General features: G+C 36.2%; 1 protein-coding gene across 1 annotated transcript in view; it reads right to left on the reverse strand.

Annotated features, from left to right (window-relative positions):
* LOC115218027 (orcokinin peptides type B-like) overlaps positions 1-23,035 on the reverse strand; it is a 70,120-nt gene extending 47,085 nt beyond the window's left edge. The window contains exon 1 of the mRNA XM_029787776.2: positions 22,579-23,035. Within this exon, the coding sequence (XP_029643636.1) occupies positions 22,579-22,659 (81 nt within the window). The 5' untranslated portion in view covers positions 22,660-23,035. The remainder of the gene's footprint in view (positions 1-22,578) is intronic.
* Positions 23,036-24,360: the final 1,325 nt, after the last annotated feature.

Consider the following 24,360-nt stretch of genomic DNA (forward strand, 5'->3'; position numbering starts at 1 on the left):
CCTGACACCCCTGTGGAATAGCAAGTGAACTATCCTAAACCTTGTAAAGGTCCATGCGTACTGATATTACAGTGTGATGTCTGCAGTCACATTTGTGAAGGCATTCGTGGATGTTGTTGAGAAGAGATATGTTTGTTACGTGTTGTTACTGATTTAGTTTTTGTAGTGTTACAAAACTGTTACAGTGTAGTCTGTATCCAAACTCAAGGATATGCAAGTGGCGACGAGACATTCGAAGCTCACTGTGGACGTTCTTAGTGTGGAAGACCTATTGGCTTCCGTGGTACAGTTGCAACGGAAACTACAACAGCAACAACAGATACAACAGCAACTACAACAACAGCAAAATCAACAGTTGTTGGAATTATTGTTGCAGTCCAAAAACACTTTAGTTTCGTTTTCGGCGGACAGGGCTGCTAATTCAATTAAAGAATTTACTTATAATCTCGAAGAAGAGATTACGTTTTCTGCATACTTCAGAGGGTATGAAGGAATCATCAAAGAAGAATGTAGAAACTGGACGGACGAAAAGAAGGTACGACTTCTTTTAAGAAAATGAACACCCACAGAGCATGAAATTACACCCTGCCGAGAAAACCATCCGAAATTTGTCATCTAAAATATTCATTGAAAGAAGTTCACTATTTAATATTAGCTGGGATTGTTTGAATTTGGAAAAAAACCAGAGAAGCTGAATATTTCGTCCCGTATGCCGAAATCATAAACAGAGAATGTGAAAAATTTAAACTAAACGAATTAACTGTGCATGTTCAAATGTCTATGCAGAGATACGGGCTCGGATATTGATGAAACTAGAACAAGATTCGAAACTAAATCTACAGACAGTAGCTGAAGAATGACAGGACGCAGAAAAAATTGAAAAAAATTATTCAAATATATATACGTGTTGACCTGTAACTGATAAGGAAAAATACAAACAATAGTCAAGACCCAAACCATGCTATGGGTGTGGAAAAATACATTTTAAAGGAAACTGTCCTTTTAAAAATCTAAAATGTTTTGGATGTGGAAAAATCGGACACAGGAATTCACATTGTTGGGTGAAACAAAAAAGGTCGAACGAAAAAGATTCGAGAAAATGTATTGTCAACACAAATGCAAAGCGAGGCAAAAAAAAGAAAATTTTTTTTCCATAAAAATACATAATGTGAATACGAGACTACAGTTGGACACAGGTAGTGATATGATGATAATTAACGATGCTATATGGAGAAAAATAGGAAAGCCTACATTGAAAATAAAACTTCGAAAATTGCGCTAGGTATTGCGATTTTAGGCGAAATGATAAGTAAGGTGACATTTCGTGGAAAACTTTGAAAGCCAAATATCTTTGTATTAAAAAATACGGCAAACCTATTTGGTTACGTGACTTTGGAGTAATCTACTCCCAGATCAGTCGTGGCGAAAAACTAGATAGTCTATTCCGTCGAAGGGATAGCATGAATTATCTCTTTATTTAAGAATGTAATTTCTAAACAACTGACTTGTGTATATTTGTCAAACCCTGACATGTCTCACAATAAAAAATGTTTTATATTAAGAAGAGTCTTTGCCATAAAAATGCAATACATCTGTTCTAGTATTTATATAAATATATAAACTTCAGACAAAACTAAAAGATGCAAAAGCGAGGTATGAAGTTGTATAAATACAAGTTTATTGTAGGCACCTACGAACTCACGAACAACTTTTAATTTTATTGATCAAAAATATTAGGCTCCTTCTGAGAATCGTCAGAGTAATTTTGAGTGTAATTTCTCTCGTAAATAAGCAGCACAGCTGGTTAAAGGAGTGTGTGTACTGTACAAACTTCCCTCTGAAAATTTATAATATCGTAAGTGAAACTGGAGGAGAGATATGATTATTGATAATTGCTACAGGAAACTCTCACCATCCTAATAAATGTCGGACTCGGTGTACTAAGCTGCTTAACAGGCAACGATCATACAAAAGAACTCGGAGACAGATGAGCTAAAAATAGGGGTCCATAGCATGTTAAAATTCTCAGAATAAATTTACAGGTTATTATTTATGAAGAATCCCTGCGAAACAATATGGTAACTGATAATAGGAAGGAAAACGAAAAAAAAATCTGTGGTCGTAACTTACTTAAACAGAAACTTCAAAGGGAATCACCCATCATCTCAGGAGAAAGTTCATAATAACCCGTAAGTTAGATGATAGCAGTAATATTGGCCGGAAGAGAGGACCATCTATTGGACCTGTGATAAATATATGAAACATCACCTGGGATATTCGTTCGATATAAAGGACCACTGGATAGCTACTAAATACCCGATCAGCTATATAAACGGCAATGCCTCCGAATATTCACCTTGTGATAAAAGAATGTCGATTCGCAATAGCTCTAAGGAAGACATCACCTATGTCATTAGCAGCTGTCTGCAAGATGAGGTACGACGCTGTTTCTGCAAACCATTTGCAACGCAATTCACAGGAAAGATTTTTTCGATGGTCATGCACACCAAAAGCAGCAGCTAAATGGTTTCGTCGTGTTTGGCTACCCGGCAGATGTGAATGTCGTATCCAAAATACGGGGAAAAGAATCGTCTACTATCGAAGAATATGCAGCTAATATGTCCATGCAATAGAGTTCCAAAGTCTCTGAAAACTGACTGCGTCCTTCTAATTCAATCCATTTATAACTGAGTAAAGATTTGTAAAACATTCTATGGATTCCCTATTTTAGTTTCCTCGGAAAAACATATGTATTAAGATATGCATAAAGAATAACGAAACGTACAAAAACCACGTACAAACATTATATACATAGACATACAGTAACATAAGATCCTTACATGCACATAATTACTCACTCACCTATTCTAAAACTACTGGAAGTATCTTGAATCAAGCAAAAAACTTGTGACGTTGAATTTTACACACACACACACACACACACACACATATATATATATATAAACACAATCGTACATACATACATATCACTTCGCATGTGAATATTTTTAGGCGAAATATTGGAATTAAAAATTTAGAACCAGTAGCCGTTGGATTTTGATTTTGTATGTGTTGCTCTTTTTTCGTTGTAGCTTTGGGCAAATAAATTAATTTCACATGCAACAGTGCATCTAACAGTGGATAAAAAGCGTGCGATTATCTACGAATGGGACCTGAAATAGTCTGAAAACTTCCTTGGGATAAAATCTTTACTTGGAATGTACTTGAAAGGTAAATGTGGCGACTTTGAATATTTGGAGACCTCATACAAGTATATAAAAGGAGATATTTATTACTCTTCTCATAGCTATCTATCTATCTATCTATCTATCTATCTATCTATCTATCTATCTATCTATCTATCTATCTATCTATCTATCTATCTATCTATGACTGTGTGTATGTATGCGTGTATATCTGTGTGTATATGTGTGGCGTTTGGTACCACTTTAAATGTAACTTGTTACAAATCCACGTGTGTTTTGATCTGTAAGAACGTTTCAATCGAAATAGGTTTAGTTGATGGAGAGAGATGTTTCAAGACGTGGCCTTTCTAAATATAAGTGTATTAGATAAATATTTTATATTAAGTTAAAATAGAGAAGGAAATGGATATTAGTGGTAGTCGAATTGTAACGGTTTCTTCAGCAGTTAAAGAGAAAATTGTAAATAGATACGGTAAGCAAGAAAGATCTAATTAAATTTCCTTCTTAAATATTGAAACGCAGTTCCTTGAAAACCGGATGGTCAGTGTTGCGATTCGAATGGCACATAACATCAGGTCACTTCCACCAGATTTCATGAAAATTACAGCTAGAATGGATCAGGACCTGCGCTGCATGTAAAAGCTAAAATACACTACAGTGTTATTATTTGGCACTTTCACAACACCGGATGTACATTTCCAACATATCCAAATCGACATTGTGGAACCACTTATCTTCTATTCAGAATTGTACTCATATGCTAACCTGCACCAACCGATTCTCCAGCTGGTCTTAAGCTTTTCCCCTATCCTTCAGCGGAATGTATTGCCAAAATTCATGTACACCTCTGGATATCGCATTTTGGTAACCTGCAACAATCACGATGGACAGAGGATGTGAGCTCGAGTCTTACCCTGTTCATTGAGCTCACTCGTCTCCTTGGGTACCACACCGCTGCTACAGCCTATCATCCCGTGGCCAATTGCATGGGCGAATGATTTCACTAACAACTGAAATTCGCCCTTAACGTATACCGCAACAGCAATAACTAGTTGGAATACCTTTCATATTTTCTTCTCAGTTTTCGTGCCGACGTCAAAAAAGAAATCAGATATACATCGGTAGAATTAGTCTGTTACCTGATCAAATAATCGCACCTATTTCTCCACAATATTTCACAGACACATTGAGTTATTTTCATCGTTTCCGGACAGACATATCTCATGTCCCATCTGTAACTCATCAGAATGTTGCTGTAACTGTCAAAACACACGTGGATTTGTAACAAGTTACATTTAAAGTGGTACCAAACACCACACATATACACACTTCCTAGATATATATAAATTATACAGGAAAATTGTCTGTCTATCAATCTATCTATAACCTATCTATCTATCTATCTATCTATCTATCTATCTATCTATCTATCTATCTATCTATCTATCTATCTATCTATCTATCTATCTATCTATCTATCTATGTGTATATACATGTGTGTGTATGTGTGTGTCTCTCTCTCTTTTATTCTCCCCCTCTCGCTCTGTGTGTATATATATATATATATATGTGTGTGTGTGTGTATACTCACACACACACACACACACGTGCACATTGCAGTCGTTCATTGCGGCCGGTCAGTATGTTACCAATTGTGTGGCACCTATTATGGTCTTTAAAAAACTAGCACTTCGTCAGTTACGACGATGAAGGATTCAGTTGATCCGAACAACGGAACTACTTGATTGTGAAATTAACGTGCATGTGGCTGAGCACTCCACAGACATGTGTACCCTTAATGTAGTTCTCAATGAAATTCAGCGTGTTACAGAAAGCTGACCCTTTGAAATACAGGTACTAATCATTTTCGTCAGCTGAGTGAACAGGACTAACATGAAATAAAGGGCACAATGCACTACTGGGAATCAAACTCACGACCTTACGATGGTAAGCCGAAAACCCTAACCACGAAGCCACGCTCCTTCAGATTTCATGTTGCTCCAATCCACTAAGGTGGCAAAAGTGAGTAGTGCCTGTATTTTAAAGGACCAACTGTCAAACATGAGTAGTATCAGTATTTCAAAGGGCCAGCCTTGTTACATTCTGTGTCACGCTGATTCTCCCAGAGAACTGTTAAAGGTATGTGTGTCTGTGGAGTGCTCAGCTACTTGTACGTTAATTTATGAGCAGGCTGTTCCCCTGGTACCAGTATTATGGTCTTAGCAATATCGGCAAGAGGACTGAAAGTATACAGACTCAATTTTACCTCAAATGTGCAATATTCAACGCATCAATAAGTATTAATATCTTTGCACTTGATATAAGGCCAAAATTTGTTTGATCGATTCAATTGAATCAAATTAATTTGTGGAAAAATTTTATGGAACCTGATATGAAGGAACCTGTTATGACAAAAGCAGATTTCAACTCAAGGGAATTGAGTATAACGTCATAAAATTCTCTAAACAATTTCGTACATTTTTCACTCACTTTTACTATTTCACTACTCTCATTTTAATCTATGACAATAAAGAATGTACCATGTTATCTGTAGCCATTTACTTACTAAACTAGCTGCCATTGTTAAGTTATTTTTTGCTTCTAACCTTATTGTGATATTTTGTTTTCGCTACTTTCATTAGTTGTTTGATAATTTGCTTGGAAATTTGTTTTCTCTCCTTTCCAAGAATATATTTGACATGATCTTTGCGAATACAATGAAACTGTTACTACAGCTGAGCTGAAATTATGTGATTCTCTCTGGTATTAACATACACAAAGATAACTACGCATTGACATTTAATACTTAGGCAGTGATCCACGCAAACTTGTATATCTTAATTCAGTCTGTCATCCATTCTCTTCTACATCTTTAGTACATGTCACTGAGAAGGACAAATGTTACACTAAGTTTGGCACTTGATATGAATCTTTTATTTATACTTTTCGATACAATACTTAATTTCTATATAAAAATTTAAAGGTAAAGAGATCGTCAATAAGGAAAAAAAATCTATCATGCTTTAAATGACTTTATGAAACTGAATAGGCAATTCCCATGCACAAAGCTGTGCTCGAAATGACAATTAAATAGTAGAGCTGAGATGTTCAGTATTCCTAAGTCAGCTCTGAATGAAAATACTATTTGCTAAGCAGGTAAATGCAATCAAAAGATTTGCTGTTCCAGATACATAATACGCACGCTTAACCAAGCACCGTATTGCACACTTCAATATATACATATATCGTATGGGATATTTTATGACAATATTGACATGTTGTTCTCTGACCTGCATATAGAATTTGTACCTTGACTGAGTGCACCAGCCACTGCTACCACATGTATATAACGTTACAATGAATAATGATGTCTTAGATACATATCTTTAAAGACGCTATTGAGGGATAAAAGACAAACTGATGCTACATCTAGCAAAACTGGCCATTACATAGAGGTTACTTTGTAGATTCTAGTATTGTTTACAATGGAGACGAATTGTGTGAATCCAGTCAAAACGTTACATCTAACGTTCCTTCCTATCATTGATGGCATGTATTTCTCAGGACAGTGCTTGAGACTATTTATTCTGCAACTATTTCTGAAAATGTTTTTGAGTAAGCATTACAGATAGTTATTTTAGAATGCTGTAATACTCTGGTGTTTTGTATTATGTGTCTGCATGTTTGGAGGTGATTTTTCATTTTACATGGAACAACAGGGGCTTCATTGTTGTTGTTTGCATTTAACTGTACTTTGCGCTGAAAATGCATTGTTTGTATTTAAATATGTTAGTGTGTGTTGTTGGTGTGCCTGTGCATTTTTTCAAGGTGCTTGGTCCGCTAGTTTGTTTCCTTTTCATGATTATTATGGAGAGAGAGAGAGAGAGAGAGAGAGAGAGAGAGAGAGAGAGAGAGAGAGAGAGAGAGAGAGAGAGAGAGAGAGAGAGAGAGAGAGAAAGAGAGAGAGAGAGAAGGAGAAAGTGAGAGAGTGAGAGAGAGATTTATACTAGTATAAAATACAATTATAATTAAGGGCATAGAAGAGACTATGGCTATGCTGAAAATAGACGCCAAATCGTCAAACCACTTAAAAAGTATCAGAATATACAACGTGTCGAAATCGAGGGAAATTCATAAATTAGTTAGCCTTGGATTGATCAACTTCTGGATTAGTCCAATATCTTTTTCTCATCAGTAAGACACATTATACATAAATTCACCTTAAGAGGTCTATATTATATACTTTATTATTATTATTATTATTATTATTATTATTATTATTATTATTATTATTATTATTATTATTATATATAAATCCTTAAATTCTTAAAAATATTTTAGCCCGAAGGCTGCGGCCATGCTGGGGCACCGATATATATATATATATGTATATATATATTATATATATATATATATATATATCGGTTAAACTATGATGATGATATATATATATATATCGTTAAACTACGATGATGATATATATATATATATATCATCATAGTTTAACGTCCGTTTTCCATGCTGGTATGGGCTGGACGGTTTGGCTGGAGTCTGGGAAGCCAGGGGGCTGAACCAGGCCTCAGTCTGATGTGGCAGTGTTTCTACAGCTGGATGGCCTTCCTAACGCCAACCGCCCCGAGAGTGTAGTGGGTGCTTTTTAGGTGCCACCGGCACGGAAGCCAGTCAACGTGGCACTGGCATCGGCCACGTTCGGATGGTGCTTTTTACTTTCCACCGACACGGGAGTCATAATTTCAATTTCCATTTGATTGTAATTTGATTTGATATTGATGTTGATGTTGATGTACTTGACTGAATAGGCCCCCTCAAGCACGGCATGTCGCCCTACGATCCAAGGTACTTTTGAGTGGGCTGGTTATGCGGCGCTGGTGTGGTTACAGCTGTGAACTCATATTATTTGCCGGGTCTTCACAGTCACAGCATACTTCCAGAGGTCTCGGCCTTTTGTCATTGCCTCTGTGAGGCCCAACGTTCGAAGGTCATGCTTCACCACCTCATCCCATGCCATGTCTTCCTGGGTCTCCCTCTACCCCAGATTCCTACAACTGTTTGGGAGTGGCACTCCTCGTCCATCCGCAGCACATGACCAGACCAACGCAAAGGTCTTTCATGCACGCCACATCCGATGCTTCTTACGTTTAACATTTTTCGCAGGGCGCTTACACTCTGTCGTGTGTGCACACTGACATTACACATCCAACGGATCATGCTAGCTTCATTTCTTTCGAGCTTACGCATATCTTCAGCAGTCACGGCCCATGTTTCACTGCCGTGAAGCATGGCAGTCCACACACATGCATCATACAATCTGTGGTAAGTAGCTTGCTTACCAATCACATGGTTCCGGGTTCATTCACACTGCGTGGCACCTTCGGCGGTTGTCTTCTACCATAGCCTCGGGCCGACCAAAGCTTTTTGAGCGGATTTGGTAGACGGAAACTGAAAGAGGCCCGTCGTATATATGCATATATATATATATGTATGTGTGTGTATGTGTTTGTGTGTCTGTGTTTGTCACTCCAACATCGCTTGACAACCGATGGTAGTGTGTTTACGTCCCCGTAACTTAGCGGTTCGGCGAGAGCGACCGATAGAATAAGTACTAGGCTTACAAATTATAAGTCCTGGGGTCGATTTGCTTGACTAAAGGTGGTGGTCCAGCATGGCTGTACTCAAATGACTGAAACAAGTAAAAGAGTAAAGAGTGTAAAGAGTATATATATATATATATGAAGTATATTTGCCATCTCAATATGGCTAACCACTAAGGGTGGATGTTACTGTAGCTTGTAGCCCCAGGAGAACAGCTCCTCCAGCTGGCTATAAATATTTGCATTGGGACTCCTTCCATCGAAAACCGGTGATTGTCGTGCGCTGATGACAGGTCAATACCTAGAAAGTGCAGTCCGTGCGTATCACTTAGGTTGACGAGAGAAGGATGACCTCCCTTTGCAAATATCGATAGGGCACAGAAAGTGTTTCTATAGCCAGTTGGAGGAGATGTTCTCCTGGGGCTACAAGCTACAGCAACATCCGCCCTTAGTGGTTAGTCATATTGAGATGGCAAATATACTTCACACTGTCGTGCGGTTACTGTCTATACCTCGTTCAGAGATTTATTAATGCTTATATATATATATATACACATCATGGTAGATTGCTAGCCACTACACATTCTTTATTTTCTACTAGCAGCATAGCCCGGCGTTGCCCGGGTATGTAAGAAACTTTGTCGATAAGCAATGCCCTTTACCTTTTTACCCTTTTTTGTACTCATTGAACCGATATTTTGTAAAATGAAGCCTAAAAGGCATTAAGGCATTCAAGGCACCGTTCCCTTGCATGCATGAAGAAAATCTATGACAGTCAAAGTGCATTTTCTGGTTTTGTTTAGCACACTCAACCCAGTTCTGCGAGGTCAGTGTCGCGACGGGAACGCATGGGTTGGGAGTTTGACAGGCAGAGGTGATAAGGTTGCACATGCCGGCCCTTTTGACACCGCCCTCCCGAACCCAAGTTGGGTTCTGACCACAGCTAAGCCCTACCTAATCCTAACTTAAGTCTAGCGAAAGGGGGCTCGGGAGCCTCTAGTACGCAACGACTAATCCTGATCTAGTCCTTTCCCTCTAGGGAGCGAAGGCGCATGTGTAGGTTGCAACGTCTTCTCTTCACTCCAATACTTCTGTGTATACGACGTTCCTAGCTGTCCCTTTGGGCGAAAACATGAAAACATCATTGCGCCTCCCAACGCGTGGACAGCCCACGTAGAGTTGACCGTGGGCGAAGCACTGTTCGCGCAAATGTAACCCAGCGACTTGTAGCGTTTGGCCTTGGGATTTATTGATGGACATTGCGAAGCAGATTTTAACAGGAAACTGAGAACGCCTGAAGTGGATAAAAGCAGCTTATAATAAACCAAGAGTTTGCAAGTAGCGTCCGAGGACCCTTAGGGTACGTCAAAAATTTAAGGTAAAACGTTTGGGGTAGTAGTTATAAAGAAAGTTTAAACAAAAAAAATATTCGAATAACTTGCGGCTGCAGCAGCGATTAGCAGAAGTATGCCAAGGTTATGTTGTCTGGTCATATTTTGTCTCATTGACTGCTGAAAGTGGCTGTGTTGGGGGTAAAGTCTGGGAGGTAAGTTCTTCCTGGTAGGAATTGGTTCACCAAAACTTAGGTTAGTCTGGAGGTTTCGATGTAATATTTGGTTTGTATGTGGGATACCTTGAAGATTAAGTCTAGATTTCCTCCTGATGGTTGAATTACCGATAGCTGTTTGATAGTTATTTGGGGGAGTAAGAGAGTTAAAGAAGGTCGAGTTGCGTCCCTAGACAGTCTGTGGTTTGTGTTTAATACACAAATCGGTTTGCTATGTGTGCCACATATGATTTAATTAACTGATTTTTTTTAGTAATAAAGTATACTATTGGAATAAAAAGAGCTACATAGCTCCTTGGAGCAGACATGATGCTCGCTGTGAATTTCAAAAAAAAATTCCTGCCAATTTGTTAAAGATATTGTCGAAAATATGTCATCTTGAATTTGAACGCAATTTCTCAAAATGGCATGATTTTATCGGATTTTTTCTGATGGTAAGGTATTAGATGGAAAACTAACGTCAGAATTAAGTTTCTTAGGGTAACATTAAGCTTCACCATGAGTTTGGTGAAAATCGATTGCAAGTTGCGAAAACTACAACAGAAAATGTGTTGCATACGAAAAGCTTAGATTCTCGACCCCATGTCGAATTTATCGATTTTTTTTCAGAACTGGGGAAACTTTTCAAAATTTTCCCTGCGTTAGTTTTGAATTATGACGTTGGGCTATGTGTGTGTCAAGTTTCATCAGAATCGGTTGAAAGCCGTGGTCAGGGTGAGGGTACAACCTGACAGACACACAGACAGACACAGACAGACAAACTGCCTTTTATATATATATAGATAGATATAGATATATAGATATATATCATTATTTCTAATTCTCTCTAAAGGAGACTACGGCAGTGGTACTGGATATTAATAGTTATCGCCAAGCTAACATGGCAGTCCAGATAAATAGGACGAATTATAATAATAATAATATAATAATAATAATAATAATAATAATAATAATAATAATGATAATAATAATAATAATAATAATAATAAAGTTTATAGACTAATATTGGGGCACATAAGCCCTCGATGCCTCAATATTAGATTATTTTCTTTAACCAATACGTGGTGAACACTTATAAGCTGTAAGCTTATAATAGTTATTATTATTTACAGAATATGTATGTATGTATGTATGTACGTATGTATGTACGCAAGATTGTTTGTATGTATGTATGTATGTATGTATGTATGTATGTATGTATGTATGTATGTATGTATGTATCTATCTATCTATCTATCTATCTATCTATCTATATACACATATTTTTGTTTGTTCCTTCTCGACCCATCCCTGGCTCATAAGGGCCGGCCTCCCGGTTTCCTTGGCATATAGGTTCCCCACCTGGACGGGACGCCGGCCCGTCGCAGGTGAGCTGCAAGATACAGGATGCAGAAGTTCGCCATTACCTTCTGACGGAACCGCGTGGAGCTTAGGTGTTTCGCTCATAAACACAGACATCGCCCGGTCTGAGATTCGAACCAGCGATCCCTCGACCGCGAGTCCGCTGCTCTAGGCCATGTGCCTCATATACATACACACACACACACACACACACACACACATATAAATATATATATATATATATATATATATATACACACACACCAGAATTTGGCATATAAATATAAAACAAGGTGGAAAAGAATAGTATTCGAATACCGGATGTAGAATAATATGCTTTATTAATAAAGTGAATATATATATATATATATATATATATATATATATATATATATATATATATTTATTTTATAGAAGGAGCTTCTACAGGACTAGAACCGTTTCATTCAAATGAAACGGTTCTAGTCCTGTAGAAGCTCCTTCTATTAAATAAATTAATTTACTCTGCTATGTATTGAGTACCTTATTTACTATGGTTAACCCCGACTCAACCCGGAACCTACATATATATATATATATATATATATATATATAGGAAAAAAGCAACAAGAATGGATTACAATCTCGGTACGATCGTTTCGTACGAGGACATCTTTAATAAGCTACAAACAATGCAGTGAATACAGATGGCTCGTACTCGTCAGCCGAAAAAACATCAGAAATTCCCAAACATCAAAAGGGGTAGATACAAAAGAGGTTGTAAGATTAGCTGCATTGAAGAAAGTTCGATTCGTGGGGATCCGATGAAAGGTTTTAAACCTATAGAATTTATGCATGTCTACATATAGCTCATATTGAATATTTGATCAAGTTGTGTGAAGAAATTTTCGGATACAGTCATGCAAAATTTCTGAAAATCCGAGTAAGGGGCAAAGTGACTGCCATATCATGTAGAGGAAAGTCTGAGTAAAAGCAAAGTGACTGTCATATCGTGTGGAGGAACAGATTGTTATTGAAACTTACAAGAATCGCAGATAAGTTCGATTTTTTGGAGATCCGATGAAAAAGTCTCTTACATATATATATATATATATATATATGTAGGCGCAGGAGTGGCTGTGTGGTAAGTAGCTTGCTAACCAGCCACATGGTTCCGGGTTCAGTCCCACTGCGTGGCATCTTGGGCAAGTGTCTTCTGCTATAGCCCCGGGCCGACCAATGCCCTGTGAGTGGATTTGTCGTATATATGTATATATATGTATATGTATGTATGTGTATGTGTTTGTGTGTTTGTACCCCTAGCATTGCTTGACAACCGATGCTGGTGTGTTTACGTCCCCGTCACTTAGCGGTTCGGCAAAAGAGACCGATAGAATAAGTACTGTGCTTACAAAGAATAAGTCCCGGGGTCGATTTGCTCGACTAAAGGCGGTGCTCCAGCATGGTCGCAGTCAAATGACTGAAACATGTAAAAGAGTAAAAGAGTAAAGGGGATACATCTTATGTATAATCGCTTTTTGCTGTTTATGTCACCGTTTATGCTACGAAAGAAATGTTTACAAGTTTTCTGAGTTTTATGGCTTATCTTTTTTTTTTTGGTTCAATGATGTGTTTTATATTTATCTCTGTTACGGCATGTTTCAGGTTGCTCCTAATTTTTCTTTTTTTATTTCGGTTAGGCCATTTTCTCGCATTATTGCGGTAGTATTAATTAACGTCAATCTTCGGTATATCGGTATATGTTTTGGGAATGTACTTGTAACTATTGTATTACTGTACTGAAGTGTCTATCTTCGCGACTCTGGGGTTGCAATGTTTTGATGATATTCCTACTGCGTATATATATATATTTACACATTCACACACACGCACACACACACACACACACACACACACACACACACACCACACACACACACACACACACACACACATATATATGTAAATACATACAAACATATATACATACATGCATACACATACATATTTATATATTGGGTCATCCCTTACATCAGGGGTGGGGAAACTTCTTAGTGCAGCGGGCAAAAATGTCCAAGGATAAATGTCCGCAGGTGGATCACAAGTTTTAACAATTATATTTGTGTGAACCTTGTATATATCTATGTATAATTCGATATGCATTAATAAAGATAAGTATAACACATTAGATTAATGCGTAACATCTTCATTAACACCACCACTGAATGTAGGACGTTTATTTTACTCATGAGGTATTCTTTATTTTTCAGCTAGAGTGTAGTTGGGTCTCAAGGGGGCGGGATACAAACATAACAATATGTGTTTTATGGTGAAAACAAAAGTTCCATTGAAATGACAATTACCATACGATTTTCTGTTCGAGTCTAACCGTTTTAAGTCGTAGTGGTAATGCGACCTATGTCGGAAATAGGCATACGAATATGGTATAAATTTTGTAACTGAAAAAAATAACTATATTCTGTACATACAAGTATTCCAGCCTGCAGCCGCAATAGAATGGCCTCGCGGGTGCTTTTTTTTTAATACGTTTATTTTTCAAAATTAAGATAAAGTTATTTTTAAATCTAAAATATACCCTCCTTCATTTTCTACAATGCTCTTCCGTCTATCTGTTAGACTTGCAAGGTTCCTCTTCCAAAACTCCCTTGTCTGTGACGAAAAATCCTCCTCCAGTACTTTTCTGACTTCGTCTACAGAATTCATATTTTTTTGTCCAAATGATTTTGGAGAATGCGGAATATATAATAATCAGATGGGGCAATGTCAGGCGAATATGGTGGGTGAGGCATCGTTTCCCATTTAAACTGCTCCAGCCATTGGAATGTTATCCTAACTGTATGTGGCCGAGCATTATACTAATGGAAGAACACCTCTTGTCTTGAGCCAAAAATGGCACTTTTTCTTCTAGAGCTGACTTAAGCCGCTCAAGCTGCTCGCACTAGATCTCCATTATCATCGATTGGTATGGGTTTAAAAGTTCAAAGTGGCCTAAACCTTTCATATCCCACCAAACAAATAACAACACCATACGTGGATGAAGGCCTTCTTTAGCCTGGGGTGCTGGTGTTTCTCCTTTCCCTACCCACTGTCTTCGGCGCTTAACATTTTTTATTGAGAACCCATTTCTCGTCACCAATCACTATCCAGTCCAAAAAAGGGTCATTCGCGAAGCGTGACAGCAAAGAAAAGCACGCATTCACTCTCTGCGCGCGATTAGATTCGGAAAGTTTGTGAGGAACTCATTGACCCAATTTGCTAACTTTTCCGATGGCATGCAGTTGTCGATGAATGATTGAATGACCAAGTCCAAGCTTCTCTACTAGTTCTTCGACAGTTACGATGGGATTTTGTTCCACCAAGGTTTGCAAGACGTCCACATCGAGATCTACAGATCTTCCAGGACGAGGCTCGTCTTCTAGGCTGTAGTTTCCGGCTCGGAATTTCTGGAACCACCGTTGACACTAGTTTACGTTTATTGCCCGATCCCCATATACTGTATAACTATTCCTCGCACTTTCCGTTGCATTGTTTCCTTTATTGTACTAATAAAGTAAAATATGCCAAAATATGCTCCTTTGTCACTTCCATTATAGCTTTGATAAAGTAAATGTTAAAGAATTGAACTGAACTCTTCAAAATTTGCACTAAGAGTAAGGCAAGGTACAATTACTACCTGCTTTTATAGCAAGCTGATGCAGGTAGTCTATACCGCACCCCTCCGATGACCCACTACACACACACACGCGCTCATATATATATATATATATATATATATATATATATATATATATATATATATATATATATATATAGTACGTATATACATATATGTATTGTATGTATCATTGCATTTTACGGTTTATTTCGACGTAGCGTGCCCTAATGAGGTGTTGGCAAATCCACAAATTTATATGCATATATATGTATTTATGTATGTATATCATAGTGCTGTTTTTCTCACGGAAGGTGTCCAGGCGACCCTTCATCAGTTGTCGGCTGTCTATCTACTCCTCATTTCGAACATCCAACGAAAATATATGTATATGTATATATATATATATATATATATGAATATGTATTATTTACACTATTATTTTATTGAACGCCACGCATCCATTTCTAAGTATGTTTATGTATGTATGTATGTATGTATGTATGTATGTATGTATGTATGTATGTATGTATGTGTGTGTGTGTGTATGTATGTATGTATGTATGTATGTATGTATGTATGTATGTATGTATGTATGTATGTATGTGTGTATGTATGTATGTATCTCTCTCTCTCTCTCTTTATATATATATATTCGTTCTTTTCTTATATTTGTCCAGTCATTTGACTGCGGCCATACTAGAACACTGCCTTTAGTCGAGAAAATCGACCCCATGACTTATTCTTTATAAGCCTAGTACTTATTCTATAGGTCGTTCTTGCCGAACCGCTAATGTGATGGGGACGTAAACACACCAGCATCGGTTGCGAGCGATGTTAGGCTGACAAACACAAACATATACATACATACATACATAATACATACATACATACATGTATATATATATATATATATATATATATATTATATATATATATATATATATACATAACGGGCTTCTTTCATTTTCCGTCTACCAAATCCACTCACAAGGCTTTGGTCGGCCCGGGATTATAGTAGAAGACACTTTACCAAGGTGCCACGCAGTGGGACTGAAACCGGAACCATGTGGTTGGTAAGCAAGCTACTTATCACACACCCACCCCTGCGCCTATATATATATATATATATATATAGGTAAACAGTAAAAATAATTACAGACATGGACAAGAACATGAAACACCACAGAGACGACACAAGAACCACAGGACGGGACATTCGAAGCCCTCAGTCATCAGTCAAGAACCAGATCATCTTAGCAATTTCGGCTGATTATTATTTTATTGAACGACACGCATTTTTTTCAAGTATGTTTATCTAATACATTTCTATATTTAAGAGATGAGGAATTATGTACATTATTTATATTATTTATATTTGACGGATATTTGTCCTCATCTTGTTTTTTGTTAACACGACGTTTCGGCTGATATACCCTCCAACCTTCATCAGATGTCTTGGGGAAGTTTCAAACTTGGGTTCTCATTCCAATGGTATTTTTTCGATGTTGTTGTTGTTATTATATTATTATTATTATTATTATTATTATTATTATTATTATTATTATTATTATTATTATTATTATTATTTTTATTAAGGACACTGCCTGGAATCGAACTCGAATCTTGGGATTAGTAGCCTGCGCTCTTAACCACCATGCCATATGTTATCATGGACAGGAGGTAAAACCGCGCTACGAACAAAGTCAAGCATCCCCTCTAACCGAACTGTAAAAATTTGTAGAGCTTTCCAGAAGTTCATCATTTAAATATATATGAGCATGTTTAGATATGTAACTCTATGCATGAGAATACATACATAAAACATACAAATCTGCATATACATACATACATACATACATACATGCATACATACATACATACATACATACATACATACATACATACATACATACATACATACATACATACATACATAATGCATGCATGCGTACATACAAACATACAAACATACATGCATGTGTACATACATACATACAAAAATACCCTGTTGATGTTGAAATTCCAATGAAGGAACCTTGGATCTAGGTTAGAAACCAGTTCTTTCTCTATTGGCAAAAAATCTTGAAATAAACTGAATAATGACATACACACACACACACACACATACGTACATGCATACATACATACATACATACATACATACATGCATACAAAAATACCCTATTGTTCATGTTGAAATTTCAATGAAGAAACCTTGGATCTAGGTTAGAAACTGGTTCTTTCTCTATTGGCAAGAAATCTTGAAATAAACTGAATAATGCCATACATACATACATACAGCGCACATGCATATATATCAGTAGTAGTATGCATGCATGTATGTATGTATGTATGTATGTATGTATGTATGTATGTATGTATGTATGTATGTATGTATTTATGTATTTATTTATGTCTAGTTCACCATTTTTGTATCTGCCAGTAATATTATTTGTTCCATAATTGTATTTTGTAGACTGTTTCTAATGCTGCATTATTCTTAAAATTACTGCGTTATATTTGTGTATGAATTACTGGGACTTAATAAATATAACGCTTAGAACTGTAAAAGAAGTAACAACGTTATTTCTGTATTTATCTTGGGTTGTGCTAAATATTGCTGCTCGATTGTAATTAGGGAATACACTGGATAATACATATTATAAAAAAAATATCAGCTTTTGTCATTTTTTTATGTGCAGAACCGACTCTGTCGGGTAAATATGCCTGTGGACGAAATATGGTCCGTAAGTTGGAACACATTACCTTGTGTCTCTTTTCTATCTCACGATCGACGTCTTAGTTGTGTGTGTTTCATCTTCTTTAAAACTATTTTAGAACTATTTTACCCAATACATTTGTCAATTTTAAGACAGTTGGATGACATTTGACGGATATTTGGGCTAAGTCAACCAATCGACCAACTGTTTACTGTCATATAAGTAGTTAGTGTTTTATTTTTCATATGAATACGAAGTAGTTTACTTATTCATATCGTTGTAGTAGTTTGAGATGTAATAGGGATCACAGTTATTGACCAAAAACAGATCGCAGACTCTGTTCATTAATAAATTATTCGCACGCAACGATACTGGGCACCAGGTGAAATTAAACACAGTACAAAGAATTTCTTATTTTTAACTATACGTAGGAAAACGTGGTTGGAAAGCAAATGCAAGCATTATCTGGTATAGAACTCAATAATTAACGAATTGAGTTCTCTACGTGATAATGTTCTACACCGAGTAGCGCGATTTACCAGGTTGTATGTAAATATGTATATACATTGAATGAAGAAAAGGTATTTAATGATAATCGAGTAATTTACTTCTTGCAACAATGCACATCTAAAGATAAGAACTTTGATAAGCAAGATAAGAACTTTGGTTGAAAGCGTCTCCCTTTTGTCCATGTTCGACGCTTCCAAGTAATAATTTTAATTAGTCCCTTGTTCTAAAAATCGTTCTGCAAATTTGGAATCGTTATATTTTCCGTACTGAAATGAAATAACATCAAAAAAGAGTCGAGAAACGTAATACCATCTTGCTTAAATAAAATTTAGTAAGAATTTACTCTGTATTTCGAAGAACTAACCTACTAAGATTTCTTTTCGAACCATTGGTTTCTATGTTGTTATACTTATTAAAAACTGATTTTATTTTAGTAGGTAATTTTCCACCATTGTTCTAACAGTTGACCTGAAATATATAGATTTTTTTTCCTAAAGGAAACGAAGCAACCATCGTGCATTTTTTCTTAGGAGTTTTATTTTAACTATCTGGTTAATTTGTCTATATTGAAAAGAATTACTAAAAAAATGTTAAGCAATATATGCAGGACGAAATTTGTCTTTCATCCGCTTCACGCTGAAGACATCAAATACCATGGTTGTATTTCTGCGGGTTGACAAATTTTAGCTCTCTAGGAATAATGAATATCAAAAATTTGATAGCAGAAGAACACTGATATACGATATATATATATTGATAAAATTTGCAGGGTTGGCTGTCTTATCGTTTTGGTTCATGTTTTTGCTGAAGTTATCGCTGAAAGTTGACGATAAAGGAACAGATCAATATCAAAAGTGTTCCAGGTATGACCACATTGTTTTGTCTTCAAGCAGAGTATACTTCGCACTACATTATCCAAAGAGTCCTTTCTGTTTTCAAAATAGCATTATTTGACTTAAGCGAGAGGAAATTAGTTTATTATTTATTATTTGAAGCAAGTTTGAACGGCTACATAGATTTTAACTCTGCTAGTGCCACTAAAGAACACATGATCGTACACAGTATTCTCTTCTCCACTTGCTCTAATACTTTCATGAAAGAAAATAAATAACTGAAAAGTTATCGCTGTTAATTAGTATTGTTTATAATTTCAACTGATAACAGATATTAATATTTCCACAAATAAATGAGGTGAAGTCTCTTCAATTGGGGATTTAAGCCGTGTTGCAGGCTCAGTTTGTCTATATCTCTATAGCACTCAGTAATGTTGTTAAACTTATACGTTATAAAGATATTTTTTCTTACACTCGATCATATTTAATTTCAAATTTTGTTGTAGCAGATTTTATCTTTTCTGTGCCGACAAAATATTTACCAGTAAGACATTATAGTTAAGTCAATCGACTTTTACCTTTATCTAGAAATTGATAATGCTTCCCTAGTGCAAAGAAAGCTAATGATGGTTGTGCAATATCGATAATAAAAAAATCAATGATATTTGAGCAATATCGATAGTCAATGTATCAATCAATATTATTATACAACAGAGTGGAGGAATGAGAAAAATAGAGTTTTCAGTTTGTCTTCCCACTGACAATTATATCCTTTAAGTTTTCTCTTTCATTGCCATAAGGTGAAAAAGCAACACTAGCCAAATTTGATGGTGAATTTATTCACTCTCTTTTATATGTGTTCCATCATACCAGTGTCAGATCGTTGGATGGGATACCTTGCAGCATGTTTTTTAGCCTATTTGCGTTCTGACTCCTTGAATAATATACTTAATTTGTCACCCGGTTTAAGACCGCCACCTGGTCATTAACTGCGTTATCGGAGTTCACTTTTTTGCAAAGATTCAAGGCACTAATCCTGAAGAATAATGTATATTCCCTTCCATACCAAGCATTAAAATACCCCCTCTTCACTCTTCTACCCCAATATACCTAATATACTAATCTCTCCACTCTAAGAACCTTCAAAGGGATTTCTATGCAAAAGTTCAGCTTTCTACGAATAGCAACCAATTCAACCTAAAGGCGCAAACTTCTGTCATAAGAAAAAGAAATGATACACAGGATAATGTAATCAGTTATATTTTGTCGTTACATCGGGAGTATCACAAGCTTACATAGGACTAAACAACAGCAACAATTTCTTGACGTGTGGCTAATTATCGGGTTTTCTTTTTGGCTAGATATTCTTCTTAATCGTTTTTTTTTCCTGGAAAATGTAGAGTTATAGAACTGTCTCTCTTCTCTCGCTTTCCATACATGCATCCAGTCGCTACTGTTAAGGCTGAACATCAGCCGCATCGACTCACCAATATTGTATGATATGCAAATGTTTTAGTGATTCTCCTTATTTCGATTATATAATGACACTCAATGACACTTAATAATTTTCGTATTGAAATGCACAAAAGTAAGGTACCTATTTACCGTTAATGCAGTGGATCTGCGAGCGTATAGTCAAGTGGCGATTGAAACAATGCAGCGCTCTGCATTCGGGATACAAATGTTGTTTTAGTCTTGATACTAACACTCTCTACTCGACCAGCTCAATAATACATAACTGATAGCGCTAATAAACCAATAAGTTTGTTCAACTTTTTCATACAATCCTTGTTAAAGATATATAACTATTGATGCGCTAAGTTTAGATGCATAAAGTTTAGAATTATTTGCTGTTGTATCTTAGGGAGCCATGTTCAGAGCGATTCTTGGGTAGAAGGATAGAACAATATGCGGATATAAGGCACACATTTTAACAGGATGAAAAGAGAAACCAGTCTAACGCTTGGTTTTATGTATAGTGGAACATAGCGAAATTTTGAGAAATAGAACTTCTATTTGTGGTAAAAATAAACATAAAACGTTGACTGTATAATGGATTGCTCATAAGGTTGGGGCCTTTCGTTTTCAAGTGAATGCTCGGATAAAACTCTTCAGAGAGGTACTTAGTAAAATTTAAACTTCGCATAGCTTGATGGGTGGCATCATAAATAATTATTTTAACCAGGGATCAGAACATTCCTAGTACCTGCTGATTTTTCGGTCAGTAGACTACAGTGAAATTATTGAATCAAGGTCACTACGTAACAACTGCTTTATCGATTACTGCGAAATTTGAACTCAAAATCTATCTTTTAGTTTTTACTTGTTTCAATTATTGGACTGTGGCTACGTTGGCGCATCACCTTGATAGATCTCAGTCGAATAAATCAAACCCAGTACTGAAGTTTTAAATCAGGTACTTATCTATCGGTCTGTTTTGAGGAACCACCAAATTACTCGACGTAAACAAATCAACACTGGTTCTCAAACGGTGGAGGGCGAAGATAAACACACATACACACACACACACATGTATGCAACGGGCTTCCACGCAATTTCCGTCTACCGAATTCCCTCAGTTGACGTTGGTTGGTCCGAGGATACATTAGAAAACAATTGCTCAATGTGCTACGCAGTACGACTAAATCTGAAAATACATGGTTGGAAAGCGATCTTCTTAATTACACAGTCATGTCTGAGGAGAATATATATAAGTGTGAAAAGTATTTGGTTTGGTTGTACACTGCTATCGTCCTTCAACCATTCAGTTAGGTTGCCAATACCTCATAAATATTACATTTCCTACGTAGCTGGTAAGTTTCTTGACGGAAATGTTTAGATGTGATGTTCATATCGATATACTGTTCTACCTGACGAATTCGAAATGTATTAGCCTTCTCTGAGAATCAACACCGCATTACAGACCCCATTTATCATAAAGCTCTACGGTAGTCAGCACTAAGAAATTATCAATGTTACATGTAAAGTAATGTTGATAAAAATATAAATGATAATTGGTATTATTTTGTAATATTTAAAGATACATAACGCTATAAACAATGTGTTTGTATAAGATAAATAATATTTCATTGAAAATGAAGCAATATGCTTTATATTAAAGAGTGTTTACTTACCATTCGTGTTGGTTCTTCAGCTCTGGTGAGAATGAATAAGTTTAGCAACACCATGAAACCTATACGAAACATGCTCTGCATTCTTCGGTCACTCCTCTGGAATTCTTATAAATTTCGTTTTTGATCTTTCGTTGCAGTTATTTTTCTAGATGTTGTTTCTTCAAAACACGTTTCCTTCTTGTGAAAGTTTTTGTTTCAACTAATCAATTATTCGAGATTTTTCTTTTATGAATGATACAACTTAAAATTCTCATGTATGATGCTGTTCGTGTATTGTGGTCACCGTTAGAATACTTCGTAATGTTGGTACAGCTGTGTGGAATTTTTCTCGAAACCTGAACTGCTCCTGGAAAGCGCTGCGGAACTTTGCGAGAGAACTTTAGGAAGTCAACTGGATTCTTTGGTTTATATATACTAGTATGACTATCCCTTCTCTGCGTGATTCTTTATTATATCTCACAGAATGAATAAATAAAATAAAGATAAATATTAAGAACGAGAGAGAGCAGTAGGAGGACCAACAGTTCAGAGGTTGGCAATTGCATGATGGGATGTAGAGAGGGGAGAGTTGCGTGTATTACAGAGAAGCAAGAGAAGAAGGGATGGTACAAAGTGTGGATAAGAGAGTAATAAGAAGAAAGGATGAAACAAGAGCTTATTGGTATGATAGAGAAGTAGAAATATAGAAAAGAATCTTTGACAAAGAAAAATATAGGAATAAATGAGGGGAAATTGACAGTAAGAGGCAGAAAGAAAAACACAAACAAAAAATAGAAAGGAAAGATTAGATTATAGAACATGAGAAAGTGAGAATAAGGCTGAGAGGCTTATGCACGCATGCATACATACATACATACATACATACATACATACATACATACTTACATACATACGTACATACATACATACATACATACTTACACATATACATACATACACACATACATGCGTATATGCATGGAGTGTAATATTGAAAAGTGAAGCGGAGTAAAAAATAAACAGGTGTGCGTGCGGGCATACACGCACACATACGCACACACGGATATGTATGTTTGCGTATATGTATATATATTTATTGTAAAAGAGAGTGAGTGAAAATAACAAAGAGTGAAAGTGAAGGAGGAGGGAGAGACGGAAGAAAGTGAAGAGAAAGAAGAAAAGGAAGAGAAAGAAGGGAGTGGTGTATGTGAGTGTGGTTGGGAGTAGGAGTTATGAATTTTATGCGAAGAATTAGTGTTTACTTTAAGGGATGCATTTAAAAGCGGTAAATGCGGGACTGAAGAAATAAACATGTATATGTAATACATACATACATACATACGTACATATCTACCTATCTATCGGTTGCATCTCTCATACGCATATATACACACACACAAATACATTAATATGTATACTTATAAACATATATACACACATACGTATATATATATATATATATATATATTATATATATATACACACACACACACACACACACATATATATATATATATATATATATATATATATATATATATAGAGAGAGAGAGAGAGAGAGAGAGAGAGAGACAGAGACAGACAGAGACAGATTGGCAAAAATGTTCGAGAGCAAGATAAAAATACAAGATAAAGAGACAAAGACGCAAAACAACATGGGCGGAGTTACACCTGTGTGCGCTGTCAATCAACCATTTCATATATTGCGTCAAAGCACCTAGAGATAGTGCTGAAGCGTAGAAATTTTAATGTTTTTTTTTTTTTCGAACAGTAAGTAGGCATAAGCCACATTACAGACAAATG

The sequence above is a fragment of the Octopus sinensis genome, linkage group LG12 (genome assembly GCF_006345805.1).
Source record: "Octopus sinensis linkage group LG12, ASM634580v1, whole genome shotgun sequence".
In the NCBI taxonomy this organism is placed as follows: domain Eukaryota; kingdom Metazoa; phylum Mollusca; class Cephalopoda; order Octopoda; family Octopodidae; genus Octopus; species Octopus sinensis.